A 23,931-nucleotide genomic window follows, 5' to 3' on the forward strand; every position below is an offset into this window, starting at 1 on the left:
AATTAATAAACTAAGACTATCTAATGAGTAAAAAAGAAGTATCAAGTTGAGAAGATAAAAGAAAACGTGCAGAAAATGAGAGAAAGCAAAAATAAACAATTGAGAAATTTAACAACTGTCAACATAGCTTCTTTGAAAAGATAAATAAAATAGGAAAAGAAACCTTAGAAGAAAAGAGAGGCACAAATAACACATTTAGAGGTTAACAGATTAAAGAAGAAAACAAGAACACCTTGATAAATGTAGAAAGGTATGTGGTACAACACAGCACAATTTACGTCAAAAACAAAAACAAAGGACTCTTACTGAAACTGGAAATACTTGCCTTAACTTACAAAAAAAAAGCTATCAAAACTCTACAATATGGCGGGCTGCTGTACCACCACTCCCAGCACAGAGGAAGGGGCTTCTGGGCTGCCATACAACCCCTCCCAGCGCAGACGAGGTAAGCTGCACGGGCCCCAACAGCACACACACCCATTGCGCCCCGACCCCCCCATCGAAATGAGAAGACACATAAACAAGTCTCAAACCCAGACTACCAGATCACCTACAGCAACCCCAAAGGGAAATGAGATGGAACACTCTGATACTCAACCACTTGGACTCCCTGAATTGGCAACAAAAGAGGATCGGGAAAAAATGAAATCACAAATAATTTCTCAGATAACAGCAGAGATTGTGCTTATAGTGCAAGACATGATTAATAACTCTAGAGAGGAGCTGAGGAACATGATGGAATCCCAACATAGGAAACAAATGGAATCCATAAAACAAATGCAAACACATTTCCAGGAGATTAAAAACTCCACTGAAAGTCTACACAGCAGAATGAGCCAATGTGAAGAGAGAATTTCAGATATAGAAGATAAGATTGCAATTAGTGACCAGGAAAAGAAAAATTGCTTCAAAATTGTAAGGGACCATGAGAAATCAATCCAGCAGCTGCTAGACAATGGAAAGAAGAATAACACAAGACTGACTGGAGTCAACAAAGAAACAGGAGAGAGTGCAGACGATGTAAAAAAAAACTGTTCACAGAAATAATGGCAGAAAACTTCCCAAGCAGGGGAAAAGAACTTGACATACAGATAAGTGAGGCATACAGGACTCCAACTAGCCTTGATCAAAAAAAAAATCTACACATAGGCATGTAATTGTTAAGATTCCAGAAAGCCAACAGAAGAACAAATTTCTACAAGCAGTTAGAGAAAAGAAACAAATCACATAGAAAGGAAAGCCCATCAGAATCACAGCAGACTTCTCAACGCAAACCCTCAAGGAACTTAATGAATACCAAACCAGCACTCCAAAAAATTTTAGACAAAATCCTAGGAAAAGACAATGAGGATCACAAGCCCAGGAAGCACAGCAGAATGAACCCATTTGGCATGACAAGAAATTAAATGTAAAGGGGGAGAATTCAACAAAAAGAAAAAGTCGTGACAAGGGTTAAGTCAATATGTATCAGTTATAACCATCAATGTTAATGGTTTCAATTCACCAATCAAAAGAAATAGACTGGTAGAATGGGTCAAGAAGCAAAATCCAACAAAATGCTGCATAAAAGAAACACACTTAATTCAGAAAGACACTCATAGACTGAAAGTTAAAGGTGGAAAACAATACTCAATGTGACGAGAACCTGAAAAAAAGCAGGAGTAGCTATCCTCTTTGCAGATCAAGTGGATTTCAAACCAACACTGATTAAGAGAGACAAAGAAGGACACTACATCCTCCTAAAGGGAACAATCCAAGAGGAAGAGATGACAATCATAAATATCTATGCACCAAACACTAGTGCGCCCAACTATATAAAACAAATACTAATGGATATGAAAAGTCATATATGCACTAATACAATTGTAGTGGGGGACCTCAATACCCCACTGTCACAAATAGATAGATCAACTAGACAAAAAATAAGTAATGTGGGCCAGGGATTTAGCTGAGTGGTTTCCCTGCCTGCTGCGCAAGCACAAGGACCCGAGTTCGATCCCCGGTACCAAAAAAAATAAAAAAAATAAGTAATGAAATACTAGAACTCAATCGAACTCTTGAACAAATGAACTTAACAGATGTTTACAGAGTGTTCCACCCCACAAAATCAGAATACACATTCTTTTCAGCTGCCCATGGGTCATTCTCCAAAATAGACCACATACTTGCTCATAGAACATATTTAGGTAAGTGCAAAGAAATTGAAGTTATCCCCTGTATACTATCAGACCATAGTGAGATGAAATTGGAGATCAATAGCAAAAGAAACTGCAAAAATTTCGAAAAACATGGAAAGTGAACAGCACTCTTCTGAATAACCAATGGGTCACAGGAAATTAAAGAAGAAATCAGACAGTTCCTTTAATTAAATGACAATGACAATACAACATATCAGAATCTATGGGAAACAATGAAAGCAGTCTTATTAGGGAAATTCATAGCAGTGGATACTCATATTTGGAAAACAGAGCGAGCCCAATTAAACTGATGCTGAACCTCAAGATTCTAGAAAAAGAAGAGCAGGACAAACCCAAAGCTCATACAAGGGAGGAAATTATAAAGATCAGAGCAGAAATCAATTCAATGGAGACTAAGAGAACGATACAAAAAATTAATGAAGCCAAGAGTTGGTTCTTCAAAAGAATCAACAAAATTGACAAACCCTTAACCAACCTTATCAGAACAAGGAAAGAAAAGGCCCAAATCCATGCAATTAGGAATAAAAAGGGTGAAATTAAAATGGACCCAGCAGAAATCCAAAAGCTCATCAATACCTACTTTGAGTACCTATACGCTAATAAGATGGAAAACACAGAAGAAATTGACAGATTCCTAGATACATATGAATTACCGAAGTTGAACCAAGAAGACCTAAAAATTCTAAACAACCCAATATCAATCAATGAAATTGAAAATGTAATTAAAAACTTACCAACTAAGAAAAGCCCAGGTCCTGATGGCTTCACTGCTGAATTCTACAAGACATTTAGAGAAGAACTACCGCCACTACTGTTTAAACTCTTCAATGAAATTGAAAGGGAAGCAATACTCCCAAATTCATTCCTGGAAGCAAGCATCACCTTGATCCCCAAAGCAGAGAAAGACCCAACCGAAAAGGAGAACTATAGGTCAATCTCACTAATGAACATAGATGCAAAAATCCTTAATAAGATAATGGCAAAGAGAATGCAGAAGATCATCAAGAAGATCATACACCCTGATCAAGTGGGATTCATCCCAGGGATGCAGGGATGGTTCAATATATGCAAATCAATTAATGTAATACACTATATCAATAGAGCCAAGGACAAAACCATATGATTATCTCCATAGACGCAGAAAAAGCATTTGACAAAATCCAACATGCATTTATGATAAAAACCCTACAAATAATTGGAATAGACGGTCTCTACCTCAATCTCATAAAAGCTATCTATGAAAAACTAACAGCCAATAGAATACTAAATGGTCAAAAACTGAAATCCTTCACACTAAAATCAGGAACAAGACAAGGATGTTCATTATCACCACTCTTGTTCAATATAGTTTTGGAAACATTAGCCAAGGCAATTAGACAAGAGAAAGAAATAAAAGGAATAGATAGGAAATGAAGAAGTCAAATTGTTATTATTTGCAGATGACATGATACTCTATATAGAAGACCCCAAGAATGCCACCAAAAGCCTTCTAGACTTAATAACGAAATTCAGCAGAGTAGCTGGATACAAGGTCAACACACAAAAATCAATAGTTTTCCTCTACATGAACAACAGACTCACTGAGAGAAAAATAGGGCAAACAATTCCTTTCACAATAGCATCCAAAAAACTGAAACACCTAGGAATCAACCTAACAAAAGAAATCAAAGACATCTTCTCTGAAAACTATAGCACTCTGAAAAGAGAGATTGAAGAGGATTTCAGAAAATGGAAAGACATCCCTTACTCCTGGGTAGGAAGGATCAACATAGTGAAAATGGCCATACTTCCAAAACTGCTATAGATTCAATGCAATCCCAATAGAAATCCCAGCAGCATATTTCACGGGCCTTGAGAAACCAATCCAAAAATTCATTTGGAACAGGAAGAGACCCAGAATATCAAAAGCAATTCTAGGTAACAGAGACATGGCAGGGGGTGGTATCACAATCCCCAACTACAAAGCTACTGTGAGAAAAACAGCATGGTACTGGCAAAGAAACAGACCTAAGGACCAGTGGAACAGATTAGAAGGTGCAGAAACAACTCCAGACACACTCAGCCATCCCATCTTCGATAAAGGAGCCAAACACCCTCACTGGAGGAAAGATAGCCTCTTTAATAAATGGTGCTGGAAAAATTGGGTTTCAACTTGTCAGAGATTAAAACTAGACCTTTATCTCTCACCATGCACTAAACTAAAATCAAAATGGATTAAATATCTAAATATTAAAATAGAAACGCTGAATCGGCTGGAACAGAGATTAGGTATTGGTGTAGGAAAAGATTTTTATGAACAAAACCTCAGTTGCCCATGAACTACCACAAACAATCAACAAGTGGGATCTCTTCTTATTAAAAAGCTTCTGCACAGCAAGAGAAACCACCAGCAATGTGAAGAGTCAACCCACAATGTGGGAAAAAATCTTCACCTGCTCTTCCTCAGACAAAGGTCTACTATCTCGAATCTATAAAGAACTTTAAAAAATCAGACCTCCCAAATTTAAAGACCTAATCCAAAAATGGGCATCTGAAATGAACAGACATTTCTCAGACAAAGAAGTAGAAATAGCAAATAAACATGTGAAAAAACATTCAACATCACTGGTCATTTGTGAGATGCAAATGAAAACAAGGCTGAGATTTCACCTCACTCCAGAAAGAATGGCTGCTAACATGAAATCAACCAATAACAAATGCTGGTGGGGCTGTGGGGAAAGAGGAACACTGCTCCATTGCTGGTGGGAGTGTAGACTGGTGCAACCACTGTGGAAATCAGTATGGAGATACCTCAAAGAACTAGGACTGGAATTCCCTTTTGACGCAGCTATTCTGGGTATCTTCCCCAAAGAATTAAAAGAATCATACCACAGAGCTATATGTTCACCCATGTTCATAGCAGCACAGTTTGTAATAGCTAAAACTTGGAACCAGCCCAACTGCCCATCAACTGGAGAGTGGATAAAGAAAATGTGGTTTTTTAATAAAATGGAGTACTACTCAGCCATAAAAAATGAGAAATTAGAGACATTTATAGCTAAATGGATGCACATTGAGTTGATACTCTTAAGTGACATAAACAGGATGCACATGTGTAAATACCGAATAGTTTCTCTAGTGTGAGAAACTGAAAGTGTAAAGAAGGACTAAAAGGCCTAATAGATAATGTTCAATAGGAAGAAAAGGGGCAAAGGGGAAGGGCAAGTGGGAAGGATAGGGGAAAGGAAAGAACGGAATGGAACATGAGAAAATGAAAAAAGTGGAAACAAAGTCTTTGCAAATAGAGAGGGATGGAGGGGTTGAAGGGAGGGCAGGGGAAGGGGGAAAAATAAGAACCAAGAGAGATTATGTAAAGGTACAAATTTCCAATGATGAATGTCATTATATTGTATACCTAAAACGTACCAAGAAAATAATATTTTAAACAAACCAAAAAAACTCTACAACATCGCAATGTGCCTGCCTTGCAGGCACAAGGTCCTGAGTTTGATCCCTGGTATCTAAAAACAGAACAAAACAAAAAAAACAACTCTACAATAAAAACTACTTAATGTAAAGTGTTGGAAACATTCCCTTTTAAATCAGGAACAAGGCTAGAAGGCACACTATTCTCTTTCTACTCAAAACAATATCCTAGAGGACCTAAACATCTGATGAGAGAAAAAAAAATGTAAGATTGGAATAAAAAAAACATGACTGCCATTTTTCATAGAAAATATTATTTTCATAAAATATATAAAAACTAATTGAACTAAAAAAGAAGTCAGCCTAATTGCCAAATAACAGTAAAAAATTAGTCACATTCTAATAGTGCAGTAGCAAGGAATAAAAAGTGTCATTTTCAAAAATTTCTTTCCACAGGACAGGGGATTTAGCTCAGTGGTTCCGGCACCTGTCTTGCAAGTGCAAGGTCCTGAGTTCAATCCCTGGTACAAAAAAAAAAAAATTTTTTTTGCACAACGTTAACAAAACCTATATAGTATCTGGGAACAAATTTAAGAAAACATGTGCAAGAACCTTATATAAGAGTTATGAGCTAGGAGCTGTGGCTCATATCTGTAATCCTAGTTACTTGGGTACCTGAGGCAGGAGGATTTCAAGTTCAAGGACAGTCTGGCCAATTTAGTGAGACTTTGTCTTAAAATATGAAGGGCTGAGAATGTAGTGGTAGAGTACACCGGGGTTAATTCCCCAGAACCCCCTTTCATACATGCAAAGTTGTGAAGCCTCATCAGAGGATATAAAAGAGATTTTTAAAAGGCAAATATATTTTTGAATGCGAACAATCAATACCATAGAGATGTCAATTCTCTCCGTATTAATCTGTAAATTCAATGTATTTTAAAAATCAAAATTGCAGAAGAATTTTTTTTAAAAAGGTACTTGACAATGTGATCCCTATATTGATGTGGAATAGTAAGCGGTCAAAAGTAGCCACAGTAGTTCAAAAAATGAGGAGTGTGGGATGCTTTTTTAAAAGAATAAGTCTTACTGTAAAACTATATTAACTAAAATATGTGATATGAATATAAGGAAAGACAAAGAACTAAAGGAACTAAAGAGAATCCACGAACAGATCCATGCATATTTGTGAGTTTGGTAGACTGTAGTATGATGTAAAACATCAGTGAGGAGGGCTGGGGATTTAGCTCAGTGGTTTTGCCGCCTGCTACGCAAGCACAAGGACCCAAGTTTGATCCCCGGTACCAAAAAACCCCCAAAAAACCCGTCAGTGAGAAACAAATCATATAGTGTCATGTAGACCATTAGTCATCATGTGGGAAAATGATATAATCCTCTCTCTCTTGATCAACCTATAAAAATAAATTCCAAATGAATTAAAAGCCTAAAATGCAAAAAGCTAAACTATAAAACTTACATTAAGAGACATCCTCTGTGCCATCAAAACAGGAATGGAAATAAGACATATGCACAAATTTAAACCTTACAAGAAACTACTAATTAAAAAGAAGTCCCTAAAATTCAAGCTAAAAGATAGGCCAGGATAGATTGGAAGAAGGCATGTCCCCACATGTAAAATCAAAGACGAAAGAACAGAAATTAGAAAGAACTAGAACTCAGAGGGGAATACAGGCAATAGAAAAACAGGCAAATTATACGAACAGATAATCCAATCAATCATTAAACATATGGAAAGATGGTCAAGGTCATGAGAAATCAATGACACTGATCACTGTGGCAAAAATTAGAAATATCAAGATGTGGGAAAACAGCAAATCTCAAATGCTGCTGAGGAAAACATTTAGGAAATCAACAGGGCAATACAGTATTAGTAGAATTAAGCTACTCTATTCTCTATGTACAATCTCATTTCTAGGTATAGCACTTAGAGAAACCTCATATGGGCACACAAGAAGACATGCTCAAGAAAAAAAAAAAGATACATGCAAGCATGTGCATTGTTGCACTGTTTAAGATAGTAAAAGACCGGGAACATTGTAAATATCAATAGAGAAACACACTGGCATCTATGTTTAATATACTACTAGATGGCTATTAAGGTGAATAAAGGAGAACTGCATGTATAAAAATTAATTTTAAAGGGCTGGGGATTTAGCTCAGTGGTTTCACTGCCGCAAGCGCAAGGACCTGAGTTCAATCCCCGGTACCAAAAAAAAAAAAAAATTTAATTAATTTTAAAAAGCAGTGATGAAAGCAAAATAATACTGACATAAATTTTTTTAAAAAGGTATCATGGCTTTTTTTCCCCTGGTGGTACCAAGGATTGAACCCAGGGCCTCACAAATGCTAGGCAAATGTTCTTCCACTAAGCTACATCTCCAGCCCTATCCCATGTATTTTACAGGAATATACATATATAGGAAAAATTAATATCATGGATTGAAATGATAAACATCAGCTTTACACTGGTGGTAACCTCTGAGGAGAAAGGGGAAGATGAGGTGTGCTTTGTTTGATTGTGGTAACACGGATTGAACCTAGGGAGTACTAAGCTACATCCAACCCTTTCAATTTTTTTTTTAAATCTTGAAACAGGGTCTCCTTATGTTGCTTAGGCTGGCCTTAAACTTGTGATCCTCCTGGTTCAGCCTCCTGAGTAGCTCGGATAACAGGTAGGCACTACCACACCTAACCAAGGGTGCTTTATTTTTAAAACAAACAAATAAACAAACAAGATAACCAAGATTCATGAAGCCAGCATGGCAACACGTCAATGTTGGTAGGTACATATGTATTTAATACTCTATATATTTCTAAATATTTAAAATGATTCATAATTAATCATTTAAAAAGTACATGGGCAATTCAAGAGGTAGATGGCAGACAATAAAGGTTACTTTAGTTATTAGCCAAAAAAGGAGACAGAAAGATATCTTTAAGATAAACTTTAAATGGGGAACATTCCTACCTCTTACAGTGGACTATGTTTATATAAGTGTGTGTACACTCACACACACTCTCTCGCACCTTCATTTGGAAACAGGACAGAACAAGGCCAGAGAATCGCTACTGGATTGCCCCTGCCTATTAAGTTTTGTGGCAAACCAGGACCATCCAATCATCAGTGTCTCCAAACAAGAGTTTGGTCTTTGCCTTTGAATATTTTTACTGAGTTCCTTTTTCTCGGCCTATTGTCTAGAATTTCTAGACAAAGGCTGACTCTTAACAGTAATGGATGTGTGTTATTTCTAACTTTAACACAATAAATGCAGAACCACAATTTGAGATAGAGTGGAAAAAAAACAAAGACAGGCAGAAAGAAGACAAGAAAACTCAAGTTTTGTCTCCCTTATTACCTTGTAGGGTTGGGGATTTAGCTCAGTGGTTCTGGCGCCTGCCTTGAAAGCGCAAGGTCCTGAGTTCAATCTCCGGTATCAAAAAAAAAAAAAGAAACTGACTCCTTATTACCTTACAACTTTGGGTCAGATTCCAGCTCAGCTTTGGATGTAGGCTTGTTAATCATTTAAGCAGTTTCCATGTTATAAGTTTTATCAGCCCTAAATTTACCTAGTATAACTCATCCTCCTTCCAGAATGAGGACACCAAGATAAGAGTAATTTTCAGGGTTTGCAGAGACACCCATTTACCAGCTTTAACAGTGTTCAGTTTCAGAACGCCCTTGGTGATGCTTACAAGTCTCCAGCCTTGTCCTAAACCTGTAATTCCTTGTACAGCCTTCTAAGCCATCCCAGGATGAGGGAATGATTATACCAGGACAGGAACTGAGGCTTCCTTCCCCCAACCAAGAACAATCATCTCATGGGAACCCAACTGCCCTCCAAGCCATAAGGATTCCTTCAGACTGAGGAATGAACTAAGACAAGGGGAGATTTTTATAGGGACCTAGAGGCTGGACCTGCAAGTGCCCAATGGGTAACTGAAAATGGATGAACTTGGTGTCTCTGCCTTTCTGCCTTTTTTTGTCTCTTTTATTACCTCAAAACTTTAGGTTAGATCCTGCTCAGCTCTGGATCTAGGCATGTTAAGCACTTAGGAGTGTGTATTACAAGGGTTATTAGCCTTAAATTTACCTACTCTATCTCATTCCCCTTCAAGACTGAGGACACCAAGAAAAGATAATTAATTTAATCTTTTGGATTTTTTGGATTTTCAGGACATTCAACTGTCAGCTTTTACAATGTCCAGACCCCTAGAGCATGCTTAGAAATTGTCCTAAACCTACAGTAACCTCAGATTCCAGAAACAAACAAGCCTAGAGGATGACCCCATGGTGGGGTGACCTCCCCAAGTGGGAACAATTACCCCATGACAGGACCTGAGGCTTCCCTCTCCCAAGCAAGAACAATCAGCTAAGGGGAACCAAACTGCCCCTCAAGCCATAGGATACCTCCAGGGGTATGAAGCTAGAACCAAGATAATGACTGGTCAGATCTTAGTCCATCTCAGCCAATCCATAAAAGGTGGCCTCATTTTTTTTGGTAATCAAGTGAGTCCAAACCTCTTCATCAGAGTGAGCACCCTCTAGCTGTTCCAGCCAGTCCTTTCCTTTTCTCCCTTACTTTCTTTTTTTTGTTCTGGGGATCGAACTCGGGACCTTGTACTTGTGAGGCAGGCGGTGGAAACACTGAGCTACATCCCTGGCCCCTCTCCCTTACTTTCTAACTCTGCCTAATAAATCTGCTCATGCTTTATACTGACACATCCTGACATTTTTTTTCCTTGACAAGATTCAAGAGCCTACTCAGTGTGCTGAGCTGAGGTCCCATCTTCTCTTTGGAGGACCTCCTTGGAACTTGTCTAGTGACAAGTTTATCAGCAATTACTGCATCCACTATGGAGTCAGAGTATTGGGTTCCACCTCTGACACGACCACTGACTAGCTATCAACATCTGCAAGTAACCTTGAGTCTTCCTTTGCTCGCCTGGAAAATGGAGACTGTTTAGCAAAAGTTCACTTTTTTTGTCTTTTGTACACTAATGGCCTTACCTGAATAGTTTCTTCTAGTCGATAGCACTCAAGGACTTGCAGTGTGTCTATAACTTGGTTTGGATTGAACTGACATAACAGCTCAATGAACTGCTCTGTAATACTGGGAGATATCTGCAGTGATTCTTGATTTACATGAATACCTTCCCTGAAAACAAAAGACAAGAGTCCTAAATTGTATCATTATTCAATCAAACCTGTAATTCAAGAGTACAAGTCACAAATATATTACATTAAAACTAAGACTAAACTGTGAATGTTAAGTCTCAGTGTTACTTGGGCTATTCAGGTAAACTATATGGTACACCAGCATTCTAAATAGAAATATTTCTAAGTTTACACTGAATAATTACAAAAATGGTATTCATTTGAGACCCTCCTAAATCATACCAAAAGTTTGCTTTTCTCTAGAAGAAACAAGACCAAAGTCAGTCTAAACAATTTGACCCATAAGTAACTATACATAACTAACCATCTTCCAGGCTCAAAAACCATCCCTACCATCCTTCCCTTATAGCAACAATCACATCACATTGTATTATTTCTTTAATTATGTCTTCTCTGAAAGACTATAAAACTCAGTGAGTGCAGGTACCCAGTGGCCTTCTCACTTATGATGTTTTTCTTTTTTGAGGGGTACTGGGGATCAAACTCAGGACCTTGCATTTGTGAGGCAGGTGGTGGAACCACTGAGCTAAATCCCCGGCTCCATCACTTATGAATTTTCAAAGTCAACTAGTGCCTGGCACGTGGTGCTCTGCCCCTGGTTCCTGGCACATGGATCCCAAATCCCTTGGATTCTCCAACGTGGCAAGTATTTTCTGGTAGTGAAATGACTAGTGGCTGGGTAGGTGGGGATGTATGCATGTGCTTCAAGGTACACACACACCTTCTGTTAGAACTGACAAAAGAAAGCATATGTATGCTTTTTGAAATTCTCCCTTTTACATACATTTGAATGTTTATATCCTTATAATTGATGCTAGTATTAAAATAAATTCCCAAAAGCATAGATAAGGTATAGGTCTAAAAGACATAATTTTGCAACCATTAATGTTAGTGGAGAGTATGTCACACAGCAGGCTCCAGGGTACCCTCTAGATGGGGGGCTGGTTGCTAGAGAAACAGTGTGATTAGAGGGTTGGAATTTTCAGTTCCACTTCCACCAATCTCCAAGGAAGGAGAGGGGCTAAAAGTTGATCACCTCTGGCCAATGAGGTAGTCAGTCATGGATCCATAATAAACCTCCACAAAAACCCAAAAGGGAAAGGGTTTGGAGACCCTCCAGATTGCTGAACAGGTGGAAGTCCCTGGAGGGTAGTACTGAGAGGACATGCAAGTTCCCAGCCCTTGCTATATACCTTGCACTATGCATCTCTGACATCTACCTGTCCTTGTGTATCCTCTGAAATGTCCTTGATGTGGAATATGACACTAACCATAGGTAGATGGTGTCAGAATGGAGTTACACCATAGGACACCCAGTTGGTGTCCACCAAGGAATTGATTGCCAAATGAGGAAAATCCTCACACACATTTTGGTAACCAAAATAGTTTAGTTTTTCTTATATTGTCTCAGAGGGACAAGGTTGAGTCTTAAGAGAACACTATTAGATAAAAGAAAATGAGAATGTTGGGCCGGGGATTTAGCTCAGTGGTTTTGCCGCCTGCTGCGCAAGCGCAAGGACCCGAGAGTTCGATCCCCAGTACCAAAAAAAATAAAAATAAAAATAAAAATAAAAATAAAATGAGAATGTTAACCATTGTGCCTCCATACTAGCCAGTGTACTTTCCAGATTTTCACACCAAGCTGTTGATGTTGTATTTTATCTATCAGACTTCTGGTACTGTATGCCTTATAAATGTCAGACCACAGAGCAAATTAAGACTAGATATAGGCATCTGCCAAAGAATCACAGTACTTAATTCTTCCCAGAACATTTATTGACAAAACCGTTTATAAGAACTGAAGATGTGAATATGCATCAAACTAAGAAAATCACCCAAATAAATAGATTTTGATGTATTAATTTATGAGGAAAATCATGTGTCTGATGGGAAATGATCAGGAAACATTAACATAATCAAAACTTTAATAAGCTGTACCATTAATGAATTTACATCCATTTCTGACTGTTGCTTATCAGTCCTGCACATAAACATAGTTTGTTGTATGCATTTTCTAAAGCTATTTCTATTAGTCTTCTATTAACTACCTGTGTGACATACTCAACGGTAATATTAACAGCTGTCAAAATTATGTCTTTTAGACCTATACCTTATCTACTCTTTTGGGAATTTATTTTAATACTAGCATCAGTTAAAAGGGTATAAACATTCAAATGTATGTAAAAGGGAGAATTTCACAAAGTATACATATGCTTTCTTTTATCAGTTTTAACAGAAGGTATATGTGTACCTTGTAGCACATGCTTACATCCCCACATACTCTAAAATTCAGGTTGGAGAAATATTTCCACTGTTAATCAGGGTGTGAAATTCATTTTAAATTATAACCTTGTACACTGTACCATTTCTGGGGAAGAATAAAAATATATAATCAGTTTTGAAAAACGTATATTAAAATGATTTTAAAATTCAAATCTGACTTAATATTTCATTTGATAAATTAAAAAAATGTTGTTGTGGAATAAAAAGAGGCTGGTCTAGTTTCTCCTCCTTTCTCTAAAAACTACACACAAGTAGGCCAGCCTAGGTATTCTTCTATATCTCTAAGGAAGATGATTTACCAGTTTTTCTCAGTACCTACTGTGACAACTCAGAACCACTTTGGCTTAGCCTAAATTCTGTTCACTTCAATTCTCTGCTCATTCCCTTATATCTAGTCCTTGGAGATAGTGGCATATGGCTATTTAGTACAGTACTTTCTTATTCTCAGGACTGGAGTTTGAACCCAATGAGCACTAAACTGCATCCCCAGCCCTTTTTATTTTTTATTTTGAGACAGGGTCTCGGTAGGTTGCTAAATTCCCCAGACTGGATTTTAACTTGCAATCTTCCTGCCTTGGCCTCCCAAATACCTAGGATTATGGGTGTGTGCCACCACGCCTGGCACGTTCAGGACATTCAGATTGAGAACTCGGCTATATCACAAGGCATGAGAGTAAAGAAAACTGCTTTTTCTGTAGCTTTCATTCAAACAAGATGGTTCACAGGCCTTTTGGCTGAACTTTTCAGCTTTTTACACACATTCTCTGTTAGAGACACCACAATGTCATCATGTGCCAAATGGGTAAAATGTACAATCTGTGTGAAAAATGCTATAAATGTGGTAATTACTGGTAGCAAAGACAACATCTAAACTATAAAATAATAAAAATAATGCCTACAACTTGACAACAACTGAGAGGCAGAAACCTGTCCTTTGGCAAGAAGGAATCCAGTGACATCCTTTAGTTCCTTGCTGTTCATGACAACCCTGCTGAGAGTCCCTCAGCTAGGAACAGCTGTAGTCCCTTACAAGTTTTTATGAGGCAAAGGCCAAAGTAGACAAGCACACCATTCCGTGCGACAGCAAAGATTCTGACACCAAACTGATGTAATAGCCGACCTAAGATAGCTGGCTTTGGGGAATTGGTCACTTTCCATTTTCCTAGTTTGATTAACCAAGTGCCAGAATGTACTTCAAATCTTTTTTTTCTGGTACCGGGGATTGAACTTGGGACCTTGTGCCTGCGAGACAGGAGCCAGAACCACTGAGCTAAATCCCCAGCCCTTGTACTTCAAATCTTAATAAAATTTTTGTTACTCCTCTGATACTCATGAAAAAGTATTTTGATTGTTCTCCTGTATGGACAGGAAGAATGGACTTTATAAGCTAACAGAAAGAAGAGCTTGGGCCAGAGATATAGCTCAGTGGTGGGCAAGCATGAGGAAAGAAAAGAAAAGAGAAGAAAAAAGGAGGGAAGGAGGGGAGAAAGAAAGAGAAAAAGAGAGAGAAAGAAAGAGTCAGCTTAATGATTTTAGAGACAGGAAGAATTATTTAGCTCCACAGTTATATCGGCAGATAATATTTGGATCATTCTGAAGCTGCACAGACTCCGTTTAAAAATCCACAAAGGGGCTTGGGCTGTAGCTCAGGATTCAATTACCAGTACTAAAAACAAAAACACCCATAGGGTAACTAAAACAATTTTCCAAAGTATCATGATTAGTAGATAATAATTCTGCAGTCATATATTCTTCCTAATGTAAAGTTCTCTTTGTCACTAAAATCTTGTCATCTCACTAACAAGGGCCGCTTGGCCCAAGTTAAAGAAAAACTGGAAGGTGCAGGCACTGGCAACTCAGCATAACACCTACACTAGTGCACTTCCAACCATTCTCTCTCAAAAGTGACAGATCGGATGGAAGAAATCCAAGACAAGTGCTGTGATCCCACTATGGAGACATTCTTTAAACTAAATATTTTCCAGAAATAGTTTTGGGATGGATGCTGGGGTAGGCTACTGTACATCTATACAGTATAGTATAGAATAGTATAGTATAGTACAGTACAGTACAGTATAGTATGGATGACCACATACAACTGCTTTCTGGTCTGGCACGTAAATGCCTTAGAATTCATCCCTTGCTCACAACTGAAAAAATGCTGAAAAAGCATCAGCCCTTCTTAGTTCCATCTTAGAATCAAAGGCAAGGGCAAAAACCACTCCCCCCCAGAGAGGCACTGAGGGGATAGACAGCAGCATAGCTTTCGGGAGCAGAAGCCCAAGAGCAGATACTGCAGCTGCTGGAGCCAGACTGGGGTAGGAAAATTTAAAACTGAAGCTGAAAAGTTGCCGGGGGTTCTTTGTGGACAAGTTTGGCAGTTAAAAACTCCAGAAGGTCCCAGTCCTAGGAGTGCTCCCACACTCGTGGGGTTTGCATCCGGGAGGGACCCCGGGTTCTCCATGTGAAGTTTACAGCCCCCGCCCCATGCTTTCTTCACGGGCAGGGGAGGAGCAGCCATTTTGAAATATGCCCGTTTGAAATAAGAGCATTTTGTCCTCCTCCACCAGGCCTGTTTTGATGGGCTGAATTATGCTCCCCAACCCACATGTTTAAGTATGAACCCCAGAACCTCAGAATGTGACATTACTTGCAAATGCAATCAAAGAAAATGTAGTTAAGATTAAATCCTATTGGAGGGTAGACCTCTAATGTAATACGACCAACGTCTTCAGAAAACAAAAATCTTCACCGGAGGGAGGGAGGGAGGGAGGGAGGGGGAAGGAAGGGGAGGGAGGGGGAGAGAAGGAGAGAGGGAGAGAGAGGGAGGGAGAGGGAGGGAGAGGGAGGGAGAGGGAGGGGGAGGGAGGGGGGGAGGGAGACAGAGGATGTGCTGCCTGCCTCTACAACCCAAGAACCAACCCTGCCAACAACTTGACCTCATCTTTTCAGTACCCAGAACTGCAACAAAACAAACTGCTGTGTGTTGTTGAAGTCACTCAGTTTGTGGGGCTGTGTTAAGGTAGCTGCAGCGACTAGTAAACCTGCCCTCAAGGGAACCTCAGATCAGTGCCTAACTAACCAGAGGGAAATGAAGCAGTCAAATGCGTACTCTAGTCCAAGGTTCTCGGATTACCCAGGAAGTGCTACAGATAAGTTGTAAGTGTACACTACTAACTAAAGAGCAACCACTAAAAAATTTTTAAAAAGGAAAGTATACGTGATATGCTGAGAGGAAAAGGTGGCTTCATATAAAATATCCAATTAAAATCAGAGAAAGTAGAAAATAAGTGAGAGCCACACACAAAAAAGAAACAAAGAACAAAGACCATGATAGAAAACAGTAATATACATACATAACAGTAGAAAGAATAGAATTTTAAATGCCACAGTGAACCTTAAAATGCATCTTTCTCATTGAAAAATAGAGGAATGTCAGTACTAAAGACCTCTTTAAATAAAAATTAAGCAATTTTTTGAAACTTTACAACCCAATTATCACAGAAATTTAAAAAGCAAAGAGCAAACTCTTCCAAAACACTAAGAATTGCTCTCATTTTTATTATTAAGAATATCTATAGGGGGCAAAGAACGTGGTGAACATTAAGTTTATCTGTATCTGTACATATTTTCTCGCTTCTTATCATTTAGTCACAGATAGCATGTGTGGACTCTCAAATGCTACACATTTTTCCTGGTTAGCATTTCTTTACATTCACATTGCCATGTTTACCAATCTGGTATTAAACTAAGCTCACATACTTATGTGTTTACTTGGCCATCTTCTCTAGGCCCCGTTTAGAACAGCTTTTTGCATTATGAATGCTAATATGGATATTTTAGTATTAATCACTTTTTTATTTCAGAGTATTTCCTTAAAATATATTTTCCAAAATGGAATCATTGGATAAAGCACATGCATAACCTTACAGCTTTTAATCCACGTAGATAAATTCCTCTCGAGAAAATAATGTGGATGAACAGTGAGGACCAACTACTCACAGGGAGGAACGGCACTGTGTGGTTTATCCTAGGAGCAAACAGTTCAGTACTGCTGAGAAATAAAGAAGAGAAATGGGAGGATGGGAGACAATGAACATGTACAGGCAGGACTGCATTGGGTCAAGAAGGGCCTGAACACTAGAGGAGTTTGGACTTCAGCTCAGACAATAAGAATTGAAAAACTCTCGGAATGGGGATGGGAACGTTACCACTATTTGCTTGTTGAAAATGGAGAAATAGAGGCATCAAGAAGGCTGGTTGGGAAACCAGCCACAGAAACAAGAAGAGAGATGCTGAGTGCCTGAACCAGGGTAGGGAGCATGTAGACAAGAGGAGGCCTCGCATACAAGAGACATGGAAGAGGCAGTTCGTAGGTTTTGTTGACTGATTGGTTTGTGTAGTGTGGCTGAGAAGGCGGAGAGGCAGTAGGTAAACAAAGTGAAAATTTGATCATCACTTTCAGATTTTACTGAAGCTACTTATACTAGAATTTCCTTCTTACTAGTCTCATTAGAATGCCCAGGCTCTGAAGGCAAGGACCTATTTCCTTTCCCATGCCAGGGATAGTGCTTATATACTGTAATTTATTTCGAGACTGCATGTCAATATCTTAAAACGTCCTTTTCAAAAATATCCACAGAAATACTGACAGATTCAACTAAAACCCAATGTAGAACCATTTCCATAATCTATAATTTGCTTCTTGGCAAAGTTACTCATTTTCTTAGTAATGTTCAATTTTTACTTTACTTTGATTAAAGACTTAAAAAGACAATGTGATGGGTCAGGGATTTAGCTCAGTGGTTCCAGTGCCTGCCTTGCAAGTGCAAGGTCCCGAGTTTGATCCCTAGTATCAAAAAAAAAAAAAAAAAAAAGGAAAGGAATAAAAGACAATGTGATGTTTTATGTGAGGGTTTTTTTTAACCTACAGGAAAATGGTATTACATATTTCACAGGCCTCCAGGAGATGGCTAACAAAGGCTAAATCAACATTATCAAGAACATCGCACTGAGTAAAGTATTTTGAATATAAATATATCTGCACATCCTCTTTGTTCTTTACACGGCTCAAAAGCCAGCAGTGTCCTTTTGTATTACCCTTCAAGCTTGCTGCTGAACAAAAGGCCTGGACTGGATTTGAATACATCAGAACTCCTGTGAGGGTCCCTGGCCAGCAAGAGGCCACAAGGTGGGGGTGGGGTGTGCTCCGAATAGCAGCTGCCCCAATGAGAGATGGGAGGAAGAATGATGCAAATCCTTTCTCTTCTGAGCTGCTGGCCTCATTTCAGGCAAGTAATTTGTTTCTGCAGGATTAACCACCTCTACCCCCAAAACTATGTAATCTTTCCACGTACAGATGCCACCAATATCTTTGTAGGTCAATTACTTCTACTGACAAAATTATTATATAACCAAGATACCTTAAAGAAATTGGGTAAAGATGTAGATACACACAAGAATTCAACTAGATAATATATTCCTTTCAAAGTGTTAATAAAAATGATCCTCTCAAAAACAATTCTCTCAAAAACAACTCAATGCAAGTATGTATAAACTACATATATAGGAGTAATGATCCTTTTAACACAGGCTTTGGGAGCAAGAGCAAACAAAACAAAATCTGATATGAAATATTTCTCAAAATAACTATCTTTCTTTTCCCTACTCTCCAGAAATGTATAGGCATTTCATGGTGGGAAAACCTGGAGCTTAAAAAAATAATAAGAACAGAAAAGGAGGAAACAAAGACAAAAATAATCTAAGGTCAGGTGCCAGTGATGTTCTTTTGTCCCTACATCTTTTTCCATACTTATAATTTTCCCAGTATGTGATGCGACTCTAACCTTTTCAGTTGGTCAGTAAGCACAATGCTGGACCCCAAGGGCAGGTGCTTTGACAGGCTGAGAGAATGGAGGACCTACCTCAGAATCCAGGTCCCACTGACTTTCCATGTCCCCCTCCTGGAGAGCAGGGAGAGGCTTTCTGCAATGTTCCTGCATCTGCCTAAAGTCTGGACCCACTAGACAAAAACAATTTCTTTTGGTCCCTTCCCCGAGCCTTGAATAACTCAACTCATATCTCAGGAAGCAAGAAGTCTGTCAACACCCCTGGACAGTTTTGTCACACACCACTGTCCTCTATTTTGGTCTCATAGAGAAATTTTAACAAACCACTGCCATTCTATGGGCCAAACACTTTTTCCTTGGCCACTGCCTGTTCTCCAAGCCCATCAAGGTCCCTAGAAATCATTTTCCATTCCCCTAGAAAGGTCTACGTCCCCATTCTCATCTCCTGTACAAAAGGAGGTATGTGAGGTACATAATGTTGAGACTGTGGCTGATCCTACTCTTCTGATTCTCCTCCATGCTGTGACTTTTCCCCTTCTGCATGTAAATAAGTTTGTTCGCCTTTTCTCCTAATTACTCTTTCTCAGTTTATTCCAGTGAACCTTCAGAGGGCAGAGGGGAAATCTGCCTCTGCCCCTACAACACAGTGATTTTTAAAAGGCTAAAATGTCATGGCAAATCGGTCAATCAGAGATAATATAAACTGGTCCACACTATCTGCAATCTTCTCACGTTTGTGGTCACTTGGTATTTGGGATGGATTTTTTTTTTCTACCTGTGGTATATGCTTGCTCCATATGTATTCGTATGTTGCTTGTATATTCCTCACTGTATGAGTGTCAAATACTACAAATACTGACAAAGCAATTAGAAAGCATTTTGACTGGATCACAGAGAGAGGTAGTTGAGATTTTAGAATCTGTGAAGAATACTCCCTATCTGCATGTGCTTATGAAGCAGAAAACCTGAAGAAATGCGTGACCCTGTGGCCTTGGAAATAGGGGGACAGAAGTTAAAGAGGACACAGATAAACATCCTATAATCCAAAACTTTATCTAAGAACAGCTCTGAGAGCAAGAAATGGAGAATTTCTTTTTTCCACAATGCCTTTGTACTCCACCTTCTTCACCTCATCTTCCCCCCTCAATCCAGAATTCAGTACATTACTTGTATTATACATGTATGTTATGGGCTAACTAGGCTTTTGTGGGTTAAGCTGATACTATAAGACATAAAGAGGACAAAATATGACGGTCTCAGGAACTGGGATTCTCAAGGCAGAAACATGAGGTCTCTGACAATTGGATGTGGATAATATAAAAGTGAACTTTTAAAAATGTTTGTATTTTTCAGATGGGGTCTGGCTATGTTGCCCAGGTTGGTCCTGAACTCTTGAGATAAAATAACACTCCCACTTTAGCCTCTCAAGCAGTTCTTTTTAAAGGTGGTGCTAAGGTTTCAATCTAGTTAATTCAGGACTCTTAACTGCTGTTAGGCCAAAGTAAAGATGGAGATTTGGCTGCTGTGAGAGTGTGGTCTTTTCAGTCATGCTGCTTTTTGGGGGCAGAGGAGGCAGCAACAGGGCTATGGGTGCACTGCTTCTCTCTGCAGTGGGTCAGGGAAGGCCTCATAGCTGAACTGATGTCTCAGGAGAGAAACAGTGTGTGACAAGTTAAATTAGAGTAATGACCTTGGGTTAGGGTTTGTTGGGAGCAATGCTACATAATTCTAGGGAAAAATCATTTGGTTAGCCTAGTTCTCTTGCCTACAGCCCAGCTACAGAATAACTCCAGTTTGGCCTCGGGTCACAACTGAGACTTCAGTGATCCAGTGATGCTGTGATTCTCCAGGACAAGAAACATCCTGGGAGAACAAACATCTGCTCAGTTCCTTGTTGTTCTTAGACTGTTAACATCTTGTTTACCCGAGATGTACTGAACTCTCTGCAAGCCTTTTGTTACACCTTGTTTATCCCAATGTGAACTACTGAACTCTCTCCAAGTCATTTGTTACATTTGTTTCTCCCGATGTACTGAATTCTCTGCAAGTCATTTGTTATGAGGTACTGAATAAAAGGTGTGGTAAACTGGGGGCTTTTGTCTTTGCCGCCCAGAGCAGCACGGATCAGACCCAAAGCTCAGCTTCTTCTCAGTCTCATTTGTCTACCTTTCCTGTAATTCGCCGTGTGCTGCCGTGGCTCGCAGGAGACCAGGACTCACTGCAGAGGTTCTGGTAACGTCCCCTTCCCCTGTTCCCTACAAGGGTTATTTGAAGGAGGTAAAATATACCTCTTTCTCACATAAGTGTAAAATTGTTTTTGGTCTGCTAGTAAACAAAATGACATGTATAGTACTCTGAGAGTTCTGCCTAATTAGCATCTTTCCACTCGAGGTATAGATCACGATTGAGCAGCCTTTTCACAGAACACATCTGCTCCTTCTGTGACTTGCCATTTTTATTATGATGAAGTTTAAACAGTGATTGTGATACCAGAGCAAATGACTATACTGGTATTTATACTACCTAGTACTGATATCTTTTTATTTAAAACAATAAAATTTGGTCAGTATCATCTTTGACATTTTATTGGATTTGAAAAAAATGTCAAGTTCAAAGCCAAGCTTCTGTCCTTCCAGTTTGAGTATCTCCAGGTAGAACAGTTGGAGAAAAGGATTTCGTTAAAAAAAAATTATCCCCAGGAAGAGAATGGTTGTCCTATTGGAGGAAGCGCTGGTGAGGGGTAGAGGGAGCTGTGCCATGGGGAGGAAGGTGGCCAGCTCTGGAGAAAGGACGGAAGTACAGCTGGGACCTTCTTCGCCCTTCCTTCTCTCAGATTCCCTTGCCCACTCTCCTTGTGCTCTTTGTAGTTCTCTCCCTTTCCAACTCCAATTCTAAGCCATCTCCGTCACATCTACAAGCACATCGGAGCCCAAGCTGGCTCTGAGAAAAATACAATTAAAAGAAATTCTAAAAGACGTCAAACTGCAGTAATAACCTGAGAGTGGGAATTAAAACATAGATATTTTGAAAAGGTCTTGAACTGGAGTGGAATGAGGTACTTAGACTGCTTTTTCTAACCATCTGCACACACATTTGCTTGATTCTAGATTTAAAAACAGCATAACCTGCTCAAGATGTAAATGACTGAGCTTTCAAAAAATTATTTCAATCAACAGAGGTACTGCATTGGTATCTAGCATTTAAAAGTAGCACGGGATACTGAAATAACTAAAATTGCTATTATAATTATTAATATAAATAGCTGTTTCCCAATGGTCAGCATATATTTAATAAAACCTAAAGTTTGTACTTCAAATATGAAAGCTACACCATCCCAGGATACTATATTTAAGATTAAGTCTGTGCTTAATTCTAAGCATGCATTAAAATATCCTCCTAGTACTTGTATCCTTTTATTTTTTTTTTTTTAAAAGCAAGGTTATTTCACCATCATCTGTGTGGGGCTGGGCCCAGGAATAAGTATTTTTGAAAGCTTCCTTAGTGATCCTGATACATACTTCTGGTTAAGAGTTACTGTTTTAGAGATGTTACATATTATTACACTCAACTTCTAATGCACTCCACTTGGCTGTGGTAAAATTTAAACTCTCACATGCAAAGCTGCTTTGCTTACAAACCCATTTTGTAATGTCATCATCATCTGGAGTTTGTTTTCGTAAGTTTCACAGTAGCAATTGAAAGACATTTAAACTTCCCTTCCACACCACCTTGAAGTTACTCAAAACTAATCAAGTGCGAGTTTAAAAGGCAATAGATTTAGAGGTTGGCTGGAAAAGAGGAGTTTTCTTTAAATAGCAGACCCACCCATCTACAGCATGGAATAAGGAATAGGCAGGAGTGAAGTTAGGATAGAAAGGGGAAGCTGTCTGGTTATCAGATTCTTCCTGAAACAGGTCCTTATGGTACGGCTTCATTAGTTTATTTACATAGATGAGAACTCACTGTGTATTCTCATGTTCAGATGGGAAAAAAAAAATTACCTCAATATTTATTTTCAAATCATGAATAGTTTTTATGCAAGTTATCCCTATTAATAATTAAAAATTAAGAGCTCATTTTACTATTTGGATATCACAAGCTATCTTAAATTCAATTTATTTTCCATCTGCACATTACACAAAGTTATAAAACGACATACCTTGGGTCAAGAAGACTCCTCAAAAATTTAAAAAGCAATACCTGGTTCTGAAAGGAGAAACAAAAAATACAATTAAATATTAAAACAAATTTTCCAAATTATACCATAGTAAAGAACTACTCTAGGCAGTTCCTTTCAAATGCACAGATCTGACTATTTCCATTAAGCCTCTGTAGAGATCTAAGGAATTCCAAAGAATCATCTGGAGATCCTTGATGTCCTCTCAATAGTTCTAATCACTGTCACACATTCAATTTTGAATGGAGGAGGAATATACCTCACTATCCTTTAAAAAGGCCTGTAATGAGACACATCACTGAGCTATTCCCAGCACAAGAACCTTAGAGAGGCAGTGGTGGGTGCTTTGAACCACTCTGCTAAAATTATTAATTCAGTAAGCTACTCTTGTTATCCTGTGAAACCAAGGTTGTGTGATGTGAATTCTGAGTTCTAGCTGCAATGCCTCCTGGTTACAATCACCTGCTGGGAGACAGTTAATCCAGGCAGGGTTTAAGGCTCAAGTTAAGAGCCACCACCAAAACAAACCCATTATCTCCACAGTATAGTCAAATACATAAGAGATGACGATCAAACCAAAACATGCTAGCAATCAATATGCCATAATACCTGGGTTTTGCCCCTGACACTGAAGAGCTATGTGACTTTGTACTGTCACTTACCCTTTCAACATTCAGTTTCCCTATGTGGGAAAACCCCAGTAACATCTTGTCCACCTTTTGCACAGGGTGGTGGTGAGGGTTAAATGAGATAAACCTTCTTTAACTACATAAATATAAATAATGTTTTTAAGTTCTTGGGAAGCCTACACAAAAAGTTATTGTT

General features: G+C 38.7%; 1 protein-coding gene across 8 annotated transcripts in view; it reads right to left on the reverse strand.

The window, feature by feature from the left end:
- Positions 1-23,931, reverse strand: part of Vps8 (VPS8 subunit of CORVET complex) — a 228,157-nt gene that overhangs the window by 70,875 nt on the left and 133,351 nt on the right. For all 8 annotated transcript variants that reach the window (XR_015441160.1, XM_087187025.1, XM_087187022.1 and 5 more), the window contains 2 exons: positions 23,089-23,135; positions 10,630-10,777 (listed from right to left, as the gene is read on the reverse strand). Coding sequence is in view for 7 of the 8 variants with exons in the window: in XM_087187025.1 (XP_087043151.1) it covers positions 10,630-10,777; positions 23,089-23,135 (195 nt within the window). In the remaining variant the exon portion in view is untranslated. The remainder of the gene's footprint in view (positions 1-10,629; positions 10,778-23,088; positions 23,136-23,931) is intronic.

This window comes from Heterocephalus glaber, unplaced genomic scaffold (assembly GCF_053883595.1).
Source record: "Heterocephalus glaber isolate CG9 unplaced genomic scaffold, H.glaber_assembly_v1.0 deba00001504, whole genome shotgun sequence".
Lineage (NCBI taxonomy): Eukaryota > Metazoa > Chordata > Mammalia > Rodentia > Bathyergidae > Heterocephalus > Heterocephalus glaber.